The sequence below is a fragment of the Rhincodon typus genome, chromosome 5 (assembly GCF_021869965.1).
Source record: "Rhincodon typus isolate 14 chromosome 5, sRhiTyp1.1, whole genome shotgun sequence".
NCBI classification, from domain to species: Eukaryota; Metazoa; Chordata; class Chondrichthyes; order Orectolobiformes; family Rhincodontidae; genus Rhincodon; species Rhincodon typus.
Window position 1 is genome coordinate 89528232 of NC_063336.1, and position 20678 is coordinate 89548909.

General features: G+C 40.4%; 1 protein-coding gene across 2 annotated transcripts in view; it reads right to left on the minus strand.

Moving 5' to 3' along the window:
• Positions 1–20678, minus strand: part of lrrc1 (leucine rich repeat containing 1) — a 156734-nt gene that overhangs the window by 31167 nt on the left and 104889 nt on the right. For both annotated transcript variants that reach the window (XM_020528127.2, XM_048597478.1), the window contains exon 10: positions 15957–16040. In XM_020528127.2, coding sequence (XP_020383716.1) covers positions 15957–16040 — 84 coding nt within the window. The remainder of the gene's footprint in view (positions 1–15956; positions 16041–20678) is intronic.

The following is a 20678-nucleotide window of genomic DNA, read 5'->3' on the forward strand; positions in this document are numbered from 1 at the left end:
TTCCTGCTTCTCTGATGCTGCTTGGCCTGCTGTGTTCATCCAGCTCTACACCTTGTTATTCAAGTATCATTTTCTGTTTGCAATTATCTACATGTACAGTCCACATTAGAAATACTTATGCTTTAAAAGGCCATTGATAACCAGAATCTTTCCACATAAATTACATTAGTGGAGAGATTTTTATTTTCTATTCATTTTTGTGGGAGGTGGGCGTTGCTGGCTGGCCAGCAATTCTTGCCCATCCCTAGTTTCCTCAAGAAGGTGGTGGTGAGCTGTCTTCTTGAACCGCTGCAGTCCTCCTGCTGTGGGTTGACCCACAATCCTATTAGGGAGGGAATTCCAGGAATTTGACCCAGCGACAGTGAAGGAACAGCGATATATTTCCAAGTCAGGATGATGAGTGGCTTGGAGGGGAACTTGGAGGTGGTGGTGTTCCCATACATCTGCTGCCTTTGTCGTTCTAGATGGCAGTGGTCGTGGGTTTGGAAGGTGTTATCTGAAGATCTTTGGTGAATTTCTGCAGTGCATCTTGTAGATAGTACACACTGCTGCTACTGAGCGTCGGTGGTGGAGGGAGTGAGTGCTTGTGGGTGTAGTGCCAATCAAGCGGGCTGCTTTGTCCTGGATGGTGTCAAGCTTCTTGAGTGTTGTTGGGGCTGCAGCCATCCAGGCAAGTGGGGAGTATTCCATCACACTAACTTGTGCTTTGTAGATGGTAGACAGGCTTGGAGGAGTCAGGAGATGAGTTACTCGCCGCAGTATTCCCAGCTTCTGGCCTGCTTTTGTAGCCACTGTGTTCATGTGGTGAGTCCAGTTGAGTTTCTGGTCAATGGTAACACCCAGGATGTTGATAGTCGGGGATTCAGTGATGGCAACATCATTGAATGTCATGGGGTTGTGGTTAGATTGTCTCTTATTGGTGATGGTCATAGCCTGGCACTTGTGTGGCGTGAATGTCACTTGCCACTTGTCAGCCCAAGCCTGGATATTGTCCAGCTCTTGTTGCATGTGAACATGGACTGCTTCAGTATCTGAGGAGTTGTGAATGGTGCTGAACATTGTGTAACCACAAGCAAACATCCCCACTTCTGACCTTAAGATGGAGGGGAGGTCATTGATGAAGCAGCTGAAGATGGTTGGGCCGAGGACACTACCCTGGGAAACTCCTGCAGAGATGTCCTGGAGCTGAGATGACTGACCTCCAAAAACCACAACCATCTTCCTACGTGTCAGGTATGACTCCAACGGAGCATTTGCCCCCTGGTACCCACTGATTCCAGTTTGCTAGGGGTCCTTGATGCCACACTCGGTCGAATGCAGCCTTGAAATCAAGGGCTGTCACTCTCCCCTCACCTCTGGATTTCAGCTCTTTTGTCCATGTTTGAACTAAGACTGTAAGGAGATCCAGAGCTCAGTGGCCCTGACGGAACCCAAACTGGGCATCACTGAGCAGGAGCTGCTTGATAGCACTGTTGATGACACCTTTCATCACTTTACTGATGATCGAGAGTAGACTGATGGGGCAGTAATTGCTCGGGTCGGATTTGTCCCACTTTTTGAGTACAGGACATACTTTGGCAATTTTCCACACTGTCGCGTAGATACCATTGTAACTGTAGTGGAACAGCTTGGCTAGGGGAGCGACAAGTTCTGGAGTCTTCAGTACTATTGCCGGAATGTTGCCACGGCCGGTAGCCTTTGCAATATCCAGTGTCTCCAACCGTTTCTTGATATCATGTTGAGTGAATCAAATTGGCTGATGACTGGTATCTGTAATGTTGGGGACCACTGAAGGAGGCCGAGATGGATCATCCACTCGGCACTTCTGGCTGAAGATTGCTGCAAATGTTTCAGCCTTATCTTTTGAACTGATGTGCTGGGCTCTTCCATCATTGAGGATGGGGATATTTGTGGAGCCTCCTCCTCCAGTGAGTTGTCTAGTTGTCCACCACCATTCATGACTGGATGTGGCAGGACTGCAGAGCTTACATCTGATCTGTTGGTTGTGGGATCGCTTAGCTCTGTCTATTACTTGCTGCTTTCACTGTTTGGTGTGCAAGTAGTCCTGTTTGGTGGCTTTTCCAGGTCAATAACTCATCTGCAGGTATGCCTGGTGCTGCTCCTGGCATCTCTCTTGCATGCTTCATTGAACCAGGGTTGATTCCCTGGCTTGATGGTAATGGTTGAGTGGGGGACATGTCGGGCCATGAGGTTACAGATTGTGTTGGAATGCAGTTCTGCTGCTGTTGATAGCCCACAGCGCCTCATGGATGCCCAGTCTTGAGTTGCTAGATCTGTGCGAAGTCTGTCCCATTTAGCACGGTGATAGTGCCACACAACACGATGGAGATTGTTCTCAATGTGAAGGTGGGACTTCGTCTCCACAAGGACCGTGCGATGGTCACTCTTACCGATACAGTCATGGACAGATGCAACTGCAGCTGGCAGATTAGTAAGGATAAAGTCAAGTACGTTTTTCCCTCTTGTTGGTTCCCTCTCCACCTGCCACAGACCCAATCTAGCAGCTATGTCCTTTAGGACCCGATCTGATCGATCAGTAGTACTGCTGCCAAGCCACACTTGGTGGTGGACATCGAAAACCCCACCCAGAATACATTTGATGCCCTTGCCATCCTCAGTGCCTCCTCCAAGTGTTGTTCAACATTGAGGAGTACGGATTCATCAGCTGAGGGAGGATATTATGTGGTAATCAGCAGGAGGTTTCCTTGCCCATGTTTAACCTGAAGTCATGAGACTTCATGGGGTCCGGAGTAAATGTCGAGGACTCCCAGGGCAACACCCTCCCGAACGTATATCACTGTGCCGCCCCCTCTGCTGGGTCTGTCCTGCCAGTGAGACAGGACATATCCAGAGATGGTGATGGTGGTGTCTGGGGCGGTGTTTCTAAGGTATGATTCTTCAAGTATGACGATGTCAGGCTGTTGCTTGACTAGTCTGCGAGACAGCTCTCCCAGATGTTAGTGAGGAGGACTTTGCATGGTCGACAAGGCCGTTTCAGCCATTGTCTTTTCGGATGCCTAGGTCGATGCCAGGTGATCCGTCCAGTTTCATTTCTTTGAGTCTTTGTAGCGATTGGTACAACTGAGTGGCTTGCTAGGCCATTGCAAAGGGCAGTTGAGAGTCAACCACATTGCTGTGGGTCTGGAGTCACATGTAGGCCAGACCAGGTGAGGGTGGCAGATTTCGTCCCCTGAAGGACATTAGCAAACCAGATGGGTTTTTCCGACAATCGGCAATGATTTCATGGTGATCAGTAGATTCTTAATTCCAGACTTTTTTTTTTAAAATTCCAATTCACCATCTGCTGTGGTGGGATTCAAACCCAGGTCCCCAGAACATCAGCTGGGTTTCTGGATTAATAGTCTAGCGATAATAAAACTAGGCCATCGCCTAGATATATTAAGACAGGTAGCCCATCATTGTTCATTGATGGGCACCATTCCTTTCCCAAACGAATATTTTAATTTAAAATCATTGTTATGGATTTTGTTTGTTCAGAGTTAGTTTACACATATGTAACAAAGTGAAATAAAGATCACTGATGGTAATGGAAATAAGCACAATTCAGGATAATACATCAAGACTCCATCAATTTACATTTGTGTAGTGCCCTTAATACACTGGAGCATTTTCTGTCTAAACTTTAACAATTTCTACAGGTGGTGGGAACTGAGAAAAAAATCAATGTTGGAAAAGCTCAGTTGATCAGACACCATCTGTGGAGAGAAACATAGTTCATGCTTCCAATTTGTGACAATAAAGGATATTCTATTCTATTTGAATTCAACTACTTTGTCGGAACCAGGTCTGTGTTGCAATTATTCATAATGGCCCATTCAACATTTCATCCAAATTTCCCAATACTAATGCCACTGCTTGGGGCAAGATCCAACAAAACATTATCCAAAATCCAAAATATGTGTAAAATGTTTCAGGTCTGCACTCCAGTAATCTTGAAGGAGTTTTAGGGCAATAACGAAAAGCCTTTTACAGATAACATTAGACAGCAATCTTGCCTTGAATCAAAGAAGCACTGCATATCTCTTGACAATTTTCTCAGATTTGGCAGCGAAACATGTTCATCCTGCATTATTTTCTTGCCTTTCCCTGCTTACAGGATTCGTATGGATGAGCAAGTCAAAAAACTAGTGCTTCCAACATATTCAGTCAGGTTAAAGTGACCAGAGACGTTCCCACAAAGTTAACATTTTGGATTACACTGCTCACATTTTTGCTGTTACTGTCAGTTCTGAAGACTTGGAGAATATTAATTTATAAAAAAAATTCATTGCTGCTCAAGATCTGTTGTAATTATATGCGAGGTTAAACCAAATGCCTGTCCCACCAGCCAAGAGCATAGCAATCGAGATTGCCACTGAGATTGTAAATTCTTGTAGCTAAACTAATGACATTTTTTTCCCCAAGAGTTTAAACGTGAAAAACAAACATTCATATAACTGGTCATTTTTAATTGAACTGCTTGATGTAAAATAGCTAGATTAAAGCTCGTAACATTTCTTACCGCATTTCAATGAACTGTCAGAAAGTTGCTTATGGCCCTGACAATAAAAATGTACTAGGAAGTTTTCTTATATCCCTGAACATAATGCAGTTTTTCCAAAGTTAAGTTCCAATGTTTCGCCAATGTCAAACTAGATTCCAAGAAAAAAACTACACAAGACAGACTTGCAAGTTAATTACAATTAAAAAAGGGTCTAAAATGAAATCCAGTTTGCTCAGAAACTGGAAGACATATCCTAGAATGGGCCTTAAACTACAATAATGGTCTTCTGATTTATTTTTGTGCTTCATCACTTTCTAAAATCCACTCAACTCTGAGTAGAAACTATGCTGTATGTTATGATCTCTTCAGGATAAAGCTGTTAAGATACAAAAGTGGTAAATTATTGCTTGTGACTTATCTCAACCTTGCATGGTTCACCATACAATAAGCACCAGTCTTTCATTGCTCACCTTCAACTGGAACATTTCTAGTGGACATCACTGATTGGTAACAGTGCTCCCATTCTGTAGTCAAGGGAATGGAGAGATCTGTCCAGGTGTATTTAAATACTTGGAGAGCTCTGTTCAAAACAATGTTCAATAGAATTCAAGCTATTAATGACATCAGGGATAAGGGGATAGCATAGGAAAGTATTACTGGGGTAGATGATCAGCCACAATCTACAAGGCATAGCAAGCATGGGAGGCAGAATGGCCTACTAATGCTCCTATATTCCTTACCTTCAATTGATAGTAACTTTGTTATGTCAGCAATTGAACAGAAAGTCAGATTTTACCAAAATTTGGGGGAAAAACAGTCAAAACTGTGAAGTAAATCTCCACTGTAAAATATAATCCCCAAATTTCCCACTGAGCTACCTTAAAAACATAGCAGTCCACAAAAAAATGAGTCTGTTAGAACAGTGGTGAAGTCTGGACCATCAATTTACAAGTTCCATTATCTGATTTTAATACCATAAAATTCTTGACTAAAAGTTTAAATGGAAGAAACTTGGACTTAAGATGGCTGCTGAGATCACCAGACCGTAGATTGAGGCAAATTCAGGAAACCAATGTGAAATAACCAAAATTGTCTGTCCTGAAATTACCATTTTCGACAGATATTAGCATGATCAACTTTAAAGAATGTGCTGACAATCGAGCCTCACTATTCCTTAAGCCATGACAAATTAGTATGAATCTAAATTACACTACGAAAATCGATTTTCCTGACTAACTAGTTTCAATTGTGCACCCAAAGGTAATGCACACCAGTTTCATCATGAATTGGAAAAATAACTATTTATAATAAAACATTTATACTTCAACAAAATGACAAAGAACATGGATTATCAATTTATTAATCTATTACAATAAAACTCAAGCTATAATCCTTTTAAAACAAAAAGAGAAATAGAAATTGCTAGAGGAAGTCAGCAGGTTTGCTGAGTTTCTCCAGCAATTTCTATTTTTGGTTGCTTCAGATCTCCAGTTTCTGCAATTCTTTGTTTCACGATCCTCTTAAGCACACACATCCATAAAACATAAAAGACAAGACAGTTCAAAATCTTACAGGTGGGGAAAAATTTATAGCCAGTGAAAACAGTTCTGTATCACCAGTCCAGACTACAAAATTAAAATGGGTTTTTCTCACAATCCTCTCAATCCTTATGGAAGGCAACAGTATTATCAGCAAAGCGATGGGCAGTCTTTACTGGTAGACCAGCTGGACTCGAGATCTTACATTTCCCTATGTTTTAGGTTTCTTTCAGTTTCTGAATGCAGCTTTTCTGGCTCTTTACACAGAGAATGGGGTCAGACAGATTATGTTGCACCTGGCTTTTGGAGGTTTCTGCTTGGATTCATTGACGGGCAGCTTTAAGCTGCAGGTCAGATAGTTGTTAGTGTGCTGAGCTCCTCTGAACCTGTAACATATGGTGCCAGTTTGTCTGGACTCTCAGTGCCAAAAAAACAATATCACTGGATATGCATCACTTCATTTCTTTTTCCCCACCCTGCCCCCCAGGTTGCACACAAAACTCCTTGTAGACTCTCTTTCCCTTTGTAAAGCAGTAATCATTTTTCCCATTTTCAATCTGCAATCCCAAGTAAAACTGTGTAATCTTTACATATCTCCACAGTTGAGAGATGAAACAGCAACATGACACACAGATCAAAAAAAGAGAATTACATCCAATCAGGCTCATTTATCTCTTATACAGCTCTTATATAATCACTGAAACGAGGTAGTGGTATGAATTGGTTTTTGTTACTACATTTATTTTTGTATAAACTATATGGAATCTAATTGAAACATCATAGTTAGAAACTAGCACCGTCAGTGGACTCCAACTGCAGCTCAGTTCAATCAAATGATTTTCTTGCCTGTATTATATTTCTGTTTCCATCTGAGCTTCCTCCAGGCTTAGCCAATAAGGATGTTATCCACATCATGGCAAGCTAACACAGTACATCCAGTTGTACGTCTACCAATTTCCTTGTACTTCCTAAGTCAGTTTACTAGATCTTCCCATCACCCTATAAATGTCTTTTAATAAGGTAATGGTTCAACTATAGGTTTAACTGAGAAATAACTAATTAGGGAAGGCATGCACAGATGTTAAAAATGAAAAAAAGAGAAGAATTTAACCATGAAAAACACCGCCGCAGATAGCAGAAAAGCATACGTAAAAAGGTGACATGGGGACGACATAAATGCTATTAATTAGTGTTCAGTACAGACAACAAAAAGGTACAAATAATTTAATCATTAACATGGAGGTCTGAAAAGACACAGGCAATATCACACTTGGCATGCAAGGAAAAAATTAATTACAGGTGAACACTAGAACCATCCAACTGATAATAATGCCAAATATCCTTATCACATGAATAGCATTGGAGAGCAAGATAAGACAGCACTCAAAGATACAAAAATGAAACATCTTTCCTGATGAACCTTCTTTTAAGCTTAAAAGTAGAAGATAAAGACAAAAGGAGTAGAAAACATCACAAAAATTAACTAGATCCAAGCTCACAACATCATAAAATAATCTTCACCAAATAATTAAGGAACAGTGTTAAATGAAATTGTATCACTTGAAAGTGAAGGAACTTATACAGTGGGTTGACACCTGCATTTGTAAAGCAGGACAGGGTCCAAATGCTAACATTAAAAAATACCTTTTACTGAAATTTCAGGAATATTGCAAACCATGAGGTAACTCTTCACCAGGAGGAGATATCTTACTTAAGGCTCTAAGGTAATATTTGGCTTTAAAATGTTGGTGGATATTCTATTCATAGATAGTTAGCTATCTTATTCTTAGATATCCCTCAGTGTTTTTAAATAGTTTTGAATAATTAGAAATAACATCAAGTTGGATTCTATTAGATTTGGTATTACATCTTTTGTTAGTTTTTAGCAGAGCGATATACCTAGCCAACTAAAAACTGTTATTTCTGTTAATGAAACAGCAAAATTAGCAAACTGCTTCATTTCAGTTTTCTATTACACCTAATCCCTATTATCTGTGAGGGAATCAGTGTGAATCTTCCCTGGATAACACAAAACCAGGAACAGCAGAATAATGGAAATCCCCAATCTATTCTGAAAAACCTAGAAGTACTGCATGATCTGTCAAGAACTGTCAATTGGGGAAAAACAGATCATGGCTGGAGATGAATTTAGGAGGATCAAGTGTGCAATGGAAAGGAAAACTAATACCTTAAGACAGAAAACCACTATCCTTAAAATATCTACGGTGCTTATAGTATAGATGAGGCTTATTAAAAATAAGCAGACTTTCTGAAGGACAGTAACATTTTCAGCAGCTTCTTCTGTGATGCCTAAAATTTACAAACACAACACTAAGCATTTGTGGAATTTCCTAAATTGAACTCAGTAGACTGAAGTTGTTAAAGAAAATACGGATTCATGTTGGCTCTAAATAAGACTTAAAAGCTATAAATCATGCCAGTCCTTCCTCTAAGTATGAAAATATGTTGCCCAATAGTCCTAGTATTTCAGTATTTTCCAGCAAAATTGTAGGAGTTTTGTTGGAACTGTCTCTTGGTAGTCTATAACAAGTAAAACATTAAGTTTCTACAGCACTTCATAATTGGCTCTTGAATTTTGACTGGTGTTTTGGTATAATTGAATGACATAGCTAAATGCTAACAAGAATTGAAAATCTTTGTTGCAACCAACCAAAGGGGGTTAAAAACAAGTGAGCCAATTCACCCCACTTCATCTTTTTTTCCTCTTTATCTTTGACTGGATGAGGGCATCACCAACAGAACCAGCATTTGTTGCCTATTCCTAACTGCCATTGAACCGTTTGGATTGCTATGCCATTTCAGAGAACAGCTTAGAATCAACCACATTGTTGTAAATCTGGAATTGCATGCAAGCAGAGGTTGTAAGGACAGCAGATGTCCTCCCCTAATGGACACTGGTCAACCACATAGTGTTTTTACGGCCGATGATAGTTTCTTGTCACCAATACTGAGCCAAGTTTCAAATTCCAGATTTATTCATTGAACTTAAAATCTACCAACTAGCATAGTGGGATCTGAAGCCGTGTCCCTACAGAATTAGAATGTGCCTATGTATTACTGGTCCTGTAATATTACCATTACACCACAATCTCCCTAATCTGGTCATAACAACAGTAAGCTTCAGTTCTGATGAACAGGAAATTACATCTCAAGATAAAAGCACAGATAATAAAAGTGATAACATGTCCAATAATACTGCACCTGTTTAATGTTTAATATTTAATATCTACATAACTAAATACTAACGGTGTACATTTTACAGAGTACATAGGATCTGAATGGATTATAAATGGCAGTAACTTTAGATGTCTACATATGCAATTTAAACCTGAAAAGTTAGGGCTAGAACAACAGTAGCAGCGGCGGGCCAGGAACACAGCGAACCCACAGGTGAATGGGAGCAGAAGGATCGAACTTAATAAAAGCCTGAGGAGTAAGGCTGATCAATCTCAGTTGGAACAGTGGGAGAGAAATGGAGCAAATCTGGAGGTGAATAGTGGCAGCAGTAGCGGTAGCTGAATCCTGAGGTGATGTTAGGATTCAAAAAGTGACAACAGCACAAGAGGACTGGCTGCTTAGGAACTAGGCCTGGAGACTGAGTGAGTAGTACCACAGTGTAAAGTCCTTATTTTTGTCATTGTAGTTCATCAGGATGAAAGGGAGAAAGAGAGAGAAATCTACATTGGTGATTAGTGAGAATGGTTGAGCACTTGGTTCCTAGTTAATAGCTTGTAGTTAGTAATGGTCACAATAGTAGAACTCAGCCCCTGGAACACTCCTCCAACGATATGTTGGAAATCACTTCTCGCGTCCATGGTGGCCAGAGGTGCAGGAAGCGCGTTCAGCTGCAGCACTTGATTCGCTGCATGAAGTGGCTGGAGCTGCAGATGGGCTCACTATGGAGTATCCATGAGGCTAACAATGTTATCGATAGCATGTTTAGCGAACTGGTCACACCACAAGTTAGGACTACACAGGCAGAAAAAAGTGTTGGTTACCCACCAGGAAGACAAGAAAACGCAGGCAGTCAGTGCAAGAGTCACTATGAACATTCCCCTCCCAAACAGATATACCTCTTTGGATACAGTGTGGGGTGGGGGGAGGAGATGGCCTCCAATGGGAAAACAGCAGTAGCACCACAGTTGGCTCTGTTGCACAGCAAGGGAAGAAAAAGATTGGGGGAGCTTTAGTGATAGGCAATTCAATTGTAAGGGAGACTGACAGACAGCTCCATGGCAGCAAACAAGACTCTTCTATGGTATGTTGCCTTCCTGGTGCCAGGGTCAGGGATATCTCAGAGCGGCTGCAGAGTATTCTGAAGGGGGAGGGTGAACAGGCAACAGACATGGTGCACACCAAAGGCATGGTTTTAAAACAGAGAAATAAGGCCCTGCAGCAGGAATTGAGAGTTAGATAGAGATTAAGAAAGGGGGTGTAGTGAGAGAGGTGAGGCTTTGTATTATAAATAAAGGAAACTATCATGGCAGTAATGAGGGAGAACGTCCTACAACGGTCTTCAAATAATATCACCCGAGTAGAGCTTAAAAATAAAAAGGGGCCAATTACCTTGCTGGGATTATATTACAAGCCTCCCAAACATCATATGGACATAGAGGAGCAGATATGTAAGCTAATCACAGGAAGGTATGAGAGAAACAGGTTATAACCGAAGGGGACTTCAACTTTCCTAACATTAACTGGAATTGCCTTAATACGAAAGGATCAGGCACGATGGAATTTTTAAGTGCATCCAGGAGAGTTTTGTGTGACAGAATGCAGATAGTCTGACTAGAGATGGGGCAGTGCTAGGCCTAATCCTAAGGAATGAAGCTTGTCAAGTGGTTGAAGATTCAGTGGGTGAGCATTTTGATGATAGTGACCATAACTCAAAGTCATTATGGAAAGAGAAAAGGCTAGTGTAGAAATTAAGTGTCTAAACTGGGGGAAAACCAATTTCAGTATCATTGGATACGGTCTGTCAAACATAGATGGGAACAGCTAGAGTCATAACGTCATAGAGATGTACAGCACAGAAACAGACCCTTCGGTCCAACTCGTCCATGCCAACCAGATATCCTAATTTAATCTAGTACCATTTGCCAGCATTTGGCCCATATCCCCAAAACCCTTCCTATTCATATAACCATGCAGATACCTTTCAAAAGTCGTAACTGTACCAGCCTCCACCACCTCCTCTGGCAGCTCATTCCATACACCACCCTCTGCATGGAAAAAGTTGCCCCTTAGGTCCCTTTTAAATCTTTCCCCTCTCACCTTAAACTATGCCCTCTAGTTTTGGAAACCCCCACCCCAGGGAAAAGATCTTGCCTATTCACCCCATCCATGCCCCTCATGATTTTATAAACCTCTGTAAGGTCACCCCTCAGCCTTTGACACTACTTGCAGGTAAGTCTACATTTGTAAAGTATTAGTGTTTTAGAAGTTGCATAGTGAGAATTCAGGCCCAGTGTGTTCTTCTGAGATGAAGGGAAGGGCAGCAGGTCCAGTGAATCTGGATGTCAAGGTACAGAGAGTTTGTGAAGAAAAAGGAGGAAGCGTGTCTCAGGTATAATGCATTAAAAACAGAGGCACCCCTTCAAAAGTATTGTGTATAGGAGGTTGCTTGAAAAGGAAATTAGGAAGGCAAAGAAGGGCCACAAAATATTTCTGGTACATGAGATCAAGGAAAATGTCAATGTGTTTTATAAGTATATTAAGATTCAGAGGCAAAGGGTGAGACCTATTCGCGACTGGTACATGGAGCCAGTGGATGGGAGTAAGGTCTTAAATGACTACTTGTCACTTGCATTTACAGATGAGAAAGATATTATAGCCAAGGATTTCAGTTGGGATGGTGAAGTTCTAGAACACATTAAGATTAATAACATGATGGTTTTAAATGTTTTAATAGGATGCGGGTGCCCAAATCTCCAGGGCCTGAGGTGTGTCCTAGGCTTCTTTGGGAGGCAAGGGAGGAGATTGCTAGGGCTCTGGTGATATATTTACTACTTTATTGGTCACAGGTGAAATGTCAGATAACTGGAAGATACAATACATGGTTCTTTTGTTCAAGAAGGGCAGCAGATGTAGGCCAGGTATTTACAAACCAGTAAGTTCGACATCAGTGACAGAGAAATCATTGGAAAAAATTCTGAAGGACAGGATTAAGCAATACTTGGCAAGTCAATGATTGACCAAGGATAGTCAGCACAGATTTGGTAGAGGGAGATCTTGTCTTTGACTAAATCCATTGATGAGGGCGCGCAATTGCTGTGGTTATCATAGACTTCAAGGTCCCACAAGAAAGGCTGCTCCAGAAGGTAAGAGCCCAAGGGATCCAAGGCAACTTGGCAAACTAGATCCAGAACTGGCTTACAAACACAAGAGGCAACAAGTGATGGTGGAGGGTGTTTTTGTAATTGAAAGCCTGTGACCAGTGGTGTACTACAGGGTTCGATGCTGCGGCCCTTGCTATTTGTTATCTACATTAACAATTTGGACGTGAATGTCAACAGTATAATTAGTAAGTGTGCAGATGACACCAAAATTGGTGTTGCTGTTGATACCGAGGACAACAGTCTTAGGCTAGAGTTTGATACTGATCTGCCAGTAAACTGGGCAGAGCAATGGCAGTTGGCATTTAATCCCAATAAGTGCTAGGTGATGCATTTTAGGAGGTCTAATAAGGGAAGGACATGAATGGTAGTTCCCTAGGAAATACTGAGGATCAAAAGTCCCCTGGTGTACAATTCCACCGATCTCTGAAGGTATCAGCACAGGTGGACAGGGTTGAAGAAGACATGAGATGCTTGCCAACATTAGCCAGGGTTTAGAATACAAGAGTAAGGAAGTCTTGATACAACTTTATAAAACATTAGTTAGGCTACAAATGGAATAGTGTGAGAAGTTCTGGTCACCATACCATTGGAAAGACGTGACTGTACTGGATAAAGTACAGAGGAGATTCATCAGTATGTTGCCTGTGATGAAAAGTCTCAGCTATGAGGAGACACTGGACAGACTGGGTCTGTTTTCCTTGAAGCAGAGGAGGCCGAGGAGGGATATGATTGAGGTATGCAAAATTATGAAAGGCACAGACAGAGCAGATCATGACAATTTCTTCCCCATGGCAGATGTGTCCAAGACCAGAGGGCATAAGTTTAAGTTGAAGAGAAATTGGTTTAGAGGAGACATGAGAAGACAGATATTCTCACCACTTAAAATATCAGGGTATATTAGGCTATAGACCCAGTGCAGGTAAAAGGGATGAGTATAGTTCGGGGTTTGTTGGTCAGTATAGACATGGTGGGCCAAAGGGCCCGTTTCTATGCTATCTGACTCTACAAAATGACACCTTGAACGTGAGGATTCATAACCTTAAAGACAATCTAAATGGATGCTCTACCATTTGTTACTCCATCCTTTTTGAATTTTCACTGCTACAGTTCACCTACCAATACCACCACAAATATTTCCTCATCATAGCTGTAATAACCATAAAAATTTGTAATGAGATTTTGTGTCAACAACAAAGCATTTACCATTAGGAAGCTTACAAGGACAGCCGACAGGAAAAACAGAACTTTGAGAACATCTTATAGACTAGCCCATTTTATTTACTGCTCATGGCCTGAAACTAAAAAGGTGATCTCCAGTATTCACTCACTGCAGCCAATTTACAAAAATTGTACAATTATGCTGGAAGTTGATCGTCTCATAAATTTACATTATATCTGCATTTGTCTGAAACAACCCACAACCTTTGAAGAAAAACACTTTTTGTTGCATGCTCATGCTGTTTCAACTTTTCAGCTTTGGAATTAAATCAAAGCAAACAATTCAAGCAGGATATGAAATGCAACGCATGAAATCAAGCAATCATAAGGCAAACAAAGCTCCCAAACTAGAATACAGCATTTCATGCTCAAGTGCAGTCACAGATGGGCTTAACATACAACCATACTCACAGCTTTACACTTCAATTTCATTCATTTCCCAAGCAGCGAACGCTCACAGGAAGTAAAAACATGAAAACGTTAAGCTTTCAAATCCTCAATCTGCACTCTTCTACTGCAATTTAGTTGTTAATTATTGACAATATTTAACCAAAGTTTCTTGCCCACCTGCAGTATAACCTAAGCCAAAATGAATTTCTCAAATGTAACTGTATTCAACACTGGCAGATTTTTAAGATATAAACAGCAATACCGATAGGGATCTTTGTAACGGTGATGAAATCCATTTTCTGTATCCAATTGTACCAGGGAAGCCAGCATTCTCCGAGAATGCAACCTTCAAAACACATATGGTTCTAAAAATTGCTAGGTAAAGACATTCAATTCCACACAGCAATAGGGAAGAAATTTAGTGCAAGGCTTCCAATAGAGTTCTCAGGACAGTTTGAGAGTCACAGAAGATCAGTTCAAAAGATTAGAGACAGGGACTGAAAGTCACCGAGTTGAGAGACAGAGTGTAGATTCCATGTTAGAAGTGCTGTTTTTTTAGCTGTGTTGCAAGAAAGGCAACGGAACCACACAGATTCCATATAAAACATTCAGAGAGAAATCAAAAGCAGTTGGTCTTCCAAAGAATTGTCATACAGGACTCAAAATGTGAACTATTTCTTCCCCGACAGATGCTGCTAAATCTGTTTAGTTATTCCAGAATTCTGTGGTTGTTTCAGATTTCCAGCATCTGTAAATTTTGCCTTTTTACTTTTGGCATAACTTGTGTTGCTATATAAAATTATCACCAAATTCACTGATGCCGAGAAGTAAATCAAACTGAATAAATATTAAAAATCTAACACACCTTTGAAATGTATTTAATACAAATCTGATTGTTAAAATTGCATGGGAATTAAATGAACTCCTCCAAACTTCCTCATTTAAACCAATATAATTTAACCTGAAATACAATGTGAACAATACTGCAAAATTGATAGTAATGTCTTACAGACAAGTATGACACAGCAGATTGCTGTATCAACAAACTACACTCGGTTCCACAAATAGAAAGCTTTCAATACTAAATGACATTCATATCAGATAGTATGCAGAGGGAAGATATACTTTCAAATAGCTAGAGAACACAAGGTGTATGGACAGCATGAGAAAAGAAAGGATGTCATGGAGCAGATTAATTCTGGTCAAATTTACGTACATTGTCCTTAAGTTTTAGAGTGGTCCAGTAACCATGTGCTTAATAGCATTCAACAATGGAAGATAATAGATTTTAAAATGAATCAAGAAAACTAGATGTAATAAATGTCACGTGTCTTCAAATGGTAGATGACAGCCTTAAGCATGGGAATGATTGCTTGCAATAATGTGACAATAGCAGAAGTCATATGCACATGGAAAACCTGTGCATCAGCTTTTACAGTACATTAGAAAGACCTTTTCTTTTGAAGTATGCCTCAGAAACACTCAATTCAAAGCACTACATTGTGCTCATCAGTGATTCCGTTATAATTTCAGGAGCGAAGTAAAATGCTTTTCAATAACAGACCAATCATTTAAATGACATCCTTTTCACCAATAGAAGTCCGAGTAACAGCACACAACATACATGGTTCCCTAGGAAAGGCTTAGGGAATTTAACTCTATTCGTTGACATAACATCTCGAATATTAAGCTAATGACCTGGACCAGGCACTTCCTTAAAAATAACCACCTCATTAAAAAAAGATTTCATAGCTTCAATATGAGAAATTCCACTCTGCCAAAGATGCCCAAAGGGAATTGCAAGTATGATCCTAGTGATGGCTACATTTACACATTTAGAAACTGTACCATCTACTCGCTCAAGAAGCACTAAGATGATTTCTGAACTCCTCTGAATTGATTCCAAATAAAGATACACAACCTTACCTCTTTAGGAATGGAAAGCAACCTATTTCTGTCCACATTAAAATTTGTCAGCTTCCGCAACTTTCCAATACTTCGTGGCAAATTCTGAAACAAAAACAGCCATTATGCAATATACCCAAAATCGAGCATTCACAATGTTATTCAAACATTAAAAAGAATTTTACAAGTTCATATTTCCTTCTCTACACAACACTAGAAGTATGATAAACTTTTATGAAAAAATAATTATGACTATAAATTTGATTACTTCCATTCAATCTTCAATACACATGTTCTTTTGGATATAAATACTTCATCTCCCTTGATGTTACAGTCATTATACCAGCAAGAGAATCATGAGTCATTGCTCATTGCCTCCTTAACTAAATACTTAGTAGTTCAAACCAACATTAAACTGGGCACTTGCTCTAAATTATGTGAATTATTTTACAATCAATCCCTTCTTCATCAAGAGTCAAGAAAAATTTATTGCAGTTGAATTGTGTAAATTTCTCAGATTTAATTTCAGTTCAAGTGGAATGCTATAATTGATTTTCACAGAAATGGAATATAAAACTAAGGATGTATTGCTGTTGTTGTATGTGAGCATTGCTGAGACCACATCGGGAGTACAATTTACAGTATGGGTCTTCTTACTCAAAAAAAATTAAATGCATTTAGAAGCAGTCCACAGAAGGTTCACTTGACTGATTACTGTGATGAAGGGATTATCTTATGTGGAAAGGTTGAACAGCCCAGGCCTATATCTATTGGAATTCAGGAGAATTAGAGGTGGCCCTACTGAAACATACAAATTTGAGAGAACTCAACAAAGTGGATGATAAAAGGATGTTTTAACAAATAAAGTGGAAGGAGAGTACTGTGGATCTTGCATCTGCTCCTAACTTGGAGATTTTTCTTGTAATTTTTCCAGTTTTTCTAGAGTAGGAGCAGAAAATTTCTCATTTAAAATTTATTTTTGGAACAAAAAAAAGGGATGTGAGAAAGGAGACACTGTATTACAGCAAGTTTGGGAAAGACCTGCCTATGTGGTTGTCAAGGTGTTGAAGGCTCTGGGGAGAGACGTTGCTTTTGTGCGCATGGAACTTGGAAGATTGAACTTTTCAACTAGTTTGTCGAGGGTTCATTACTAGTGGTTTAAATAACGATGCGTAGCAGTTCTTGGATCCATTATTTTTGTAAGGCTGAATCTAGAAACCCAAGGAATCGGCATACCTTTACTTAGAGCCAGAGAGTTGTGAGCCAACTGATAAGGGATCTGAGGTGGCTATTTTCAATTGCTGGGAGCTTAAGCTAAGGGCTGGATTTTAATAATTCAAATGTTTTGTTTTGTATGCTTAAAATTAAAAACTGAGGGTAAGGGAAGGGTGGTTGATCTTCTTCTTTTAAGTTTTATAATATAGAATATAGGCTTAAATTTCTCCCAACATTGTGTGTCAACTGCAATCAGTCTACAAACATTGGAACTGAAAAAGGTATGGGTCTTTTTAGGTAAGTCTACATTAGCAAAATGTGGCAGTCAATGCCCATCCTGTCAGATGTGGGAGATTAGGGAACTATTGATTGTCCTTGGAGACTATGTCTGCAGGTGGTGTGTTTGGATCTGTCTCATATCAGACCATTTAGATTGGCTGGAGAGGCAGTTGGAGTCAAAGAGGAGCATACAGGAGGCACAGAATGCAATGGTTAGTAGATTTAGAAAGGTGATCACACCACAGGACTGTCAGGAGAGATAGGAAGGTAGTGCAGGAGTCTCCTGCGGCTGTTCCTCTCTCAAACAGATACACTGTTTTGGGTACTGCTGGGTGGATAGTCTCTCAGAAGAAAACAGAAGTGGCAGCCACTTCTTGGACACCAAGAATGAATCTTCTGTTAAGTGGGGTTTGTCAAGGTTCAAAAGGGTAATCATTATAGGGGACTCTCCAGTGAGGGACACAGCTAACAATTATGCAGCTGTGAGCCAAAATTCAGGATGGCGTGTTGCCTCTCTGGTGCCAGGGTCAAGGATGTCTCAAAGCAGCTGCAGCATGTTGTCAAAGGGGAGAATGAAAAGCCTGAAGTTGTCGTACACGTTGGTAAGAATGGCATAGTTACGGACATGGTTGAAACTTTGCAGAGTGAATATAGGATGTTAGGTAGGAGGTTACAAAGCAGAACCTCAAAGGTTGTAGTCACGGGATTACTCCCGTGCTACTGAGAGTTGGAATAGAAGATGGCTTCTGAAGTTAAAGAGACCAAGTTAATTAGAAAAGGCAGATGAGAGTAAGCCAGAGAACAAGGTAACTATGAAGAATTAAACTGCATTTTTTGCCATACAGGAGGTCTTACAGGTAAGATAGATGAACGCAGGGCACGTAATGGAATATGGATCTGGAACATCATAGCTAGTACAGAAACATGGCCGAGGGAGGAACAGGGCTGGCAGCTCAATGTTCTGGGGTTTAGATGCTTTAGGAAAGATAGAAAGGAGGGCAAGACTGGAGGGGCATGGTATTTTTGATTAGGCAAAACATTATTGCTGCACTTCAGGAGGATATTTCTGAGGGATCAACCAGTGGAGTTATATGAGTGGAACTCAGAAAACAGGGGATGATCACCTTGATGGGGTTGTCAGATAGAAACTGAGGAACAAATATGCAGAGATCTCAGACATTTATAGAATAATAAGGTTGTAATAGAAGAGGTTTTGAACTTTCCAAACTTAAACTGCTGTAGTGTTAAGGGCTTGGGTGGTGTGGAATTTGTTAAATGTATTCAAGAAAATATTCTTTATCACAATGTAGATGTACCTACCAGAGAAAGAGCAAAACTTGACCTTCTCTTGGGAAAAAGGCAGGACAAGTTACTGAAGTGGAGGAGCACTTTGAGACCAGTAATCATAATTCTATTAGTTCTAAAATAGTTATGGAAAAGAATAGACCCTACATAAAAGTTAAAGTTCGTAAATCGAGTAAAGCAAATTTTCACAGTATGAGACAGCAACTTTCAAAAGTTGACTGGGGTAGGTTGTTCGTAGGAATAGGGACAACTTGCAAGTGGAAGGCTTTCAAAAGTGAGATAACAAGAGTTCACAGGCATTATGTTCCTGTTACAGTGAAGGGTAAGGCTGGTAAGAGTAGGGAACAATGGATAAATAAAGATATTAAAAAACCGGTCAAAAATAAGGAGGCACACATCAGGGTTTGACAACTGGGATCAAGTGAATTTCTTGATGAGTATAAGAGGTGTAGGGGTGCTCTTAAAAATCAGGAGGACAAAAGGGGATATGAGATAGCTTTGACAGATAATGTTAAGGAGAATTCAAAGAGATTTTACAAAGTACGCTAAGAGTAACTAGGAGAGAATAGGGACCCTTAAAGATAAACGAGGTTAACTGGGTGTGGAACTACCGGAGATGGAAGAGATACTAACTGAATATTTTGCATTAATTTTTGGTGAGGAGAATGACATGGAGGCTAGAAAACTTGGGGAAATAAATGCTGATGTTTTGAAAACAGTCCACATTACAGAAGAGGTAGTGCTGGAGGTCTTAAAAAAAAAATGGATAAATCTCCAGGACACTGTGGGAAGTTAGGGAAGAAATTGTGGGGCTCCAAGCAGAGATATTTGTATCATCTATAGCCCTGCCTGAGGTGCCAGAGAACTGGAGGGTGGCTAACATTGTGCCTTTATTTAAGAAAGGCTGTAAGGAGAAGGCTGGGAACTATAGACCAGTGAGTCTGACATCAGTGGCGGATAACATGTTGGAGGAGATTTTGAGAGATAGGATTTACATGCATTTGGAGAGGCAAGGACTACTGAGGGACAGTCACCATGACTTTACGCTTGGGAAATCATATCGGGGTGAGTTTTTCTGAGGACTGCACCAAAAAGATTAATGAGTGTAGCAGTAGACATTGTCTACATACACTTAAGAAAAGCCTTTGACAAGGTTCCTCACAAAAGACTTATTTCTAAAGTTAGATCACATGAGATTCAGGGAGAGCTTGTCAATTGGATACAAAATTAGTTTGACAGTAGGAGATAGAGGGTGGTGGTAGGGAGTTGTTTTCAAAATGGAGGCCTGAGGCCAGCATGTTCCACAAGAATCGGTGCTGGGTCCATTTATGCTTGTCATTTATACAAACGATTTGGATGAGAATTTAGGAGGCATGGCTAGTAAGTTTGCAGATGACACCAAAATTGATGGTATACATAGAACTGTACAGAACAGGAACAGGCCCTTTGCCCCACAACATTGTGCCGAACATGACGTCAAATTAAATTAATCCCTTCTGCCTGCCCTTGGTCCATATCCCTCCATTCCTTACACATTCATGTGCTTACCTAAAACACCTCTAACATACCTGCCTCCACCACCATCCCTGGCAGCACATTCCAGCCTCCTATCTGTGTAAAAAACTTGCCCCCACATCTCCTTTGAACTTTCCCCCTCTCACCTTAAATGCCTGCCCCCTAGTATTAGACATTTCAACACTGGGAAAAAGATTCTGACCATCAACCCTATCTTTGCATCTCATAATTTTAAGACTTCAATCAAGTCTCCCAGCAACATCCACTGGTCCAGAGAAAACAACCCAAGATTTTCTACTGGCTCTTTATAGCTCTAATCCAGCCAGCATCCTGGTAAACCACTTATGCACCCTCTCGAAACCCTCCACATCCTTCCTGTAATGTGGCAACCAGAACTGTACGCAATATTCTAACTGTGACCAAACCAAA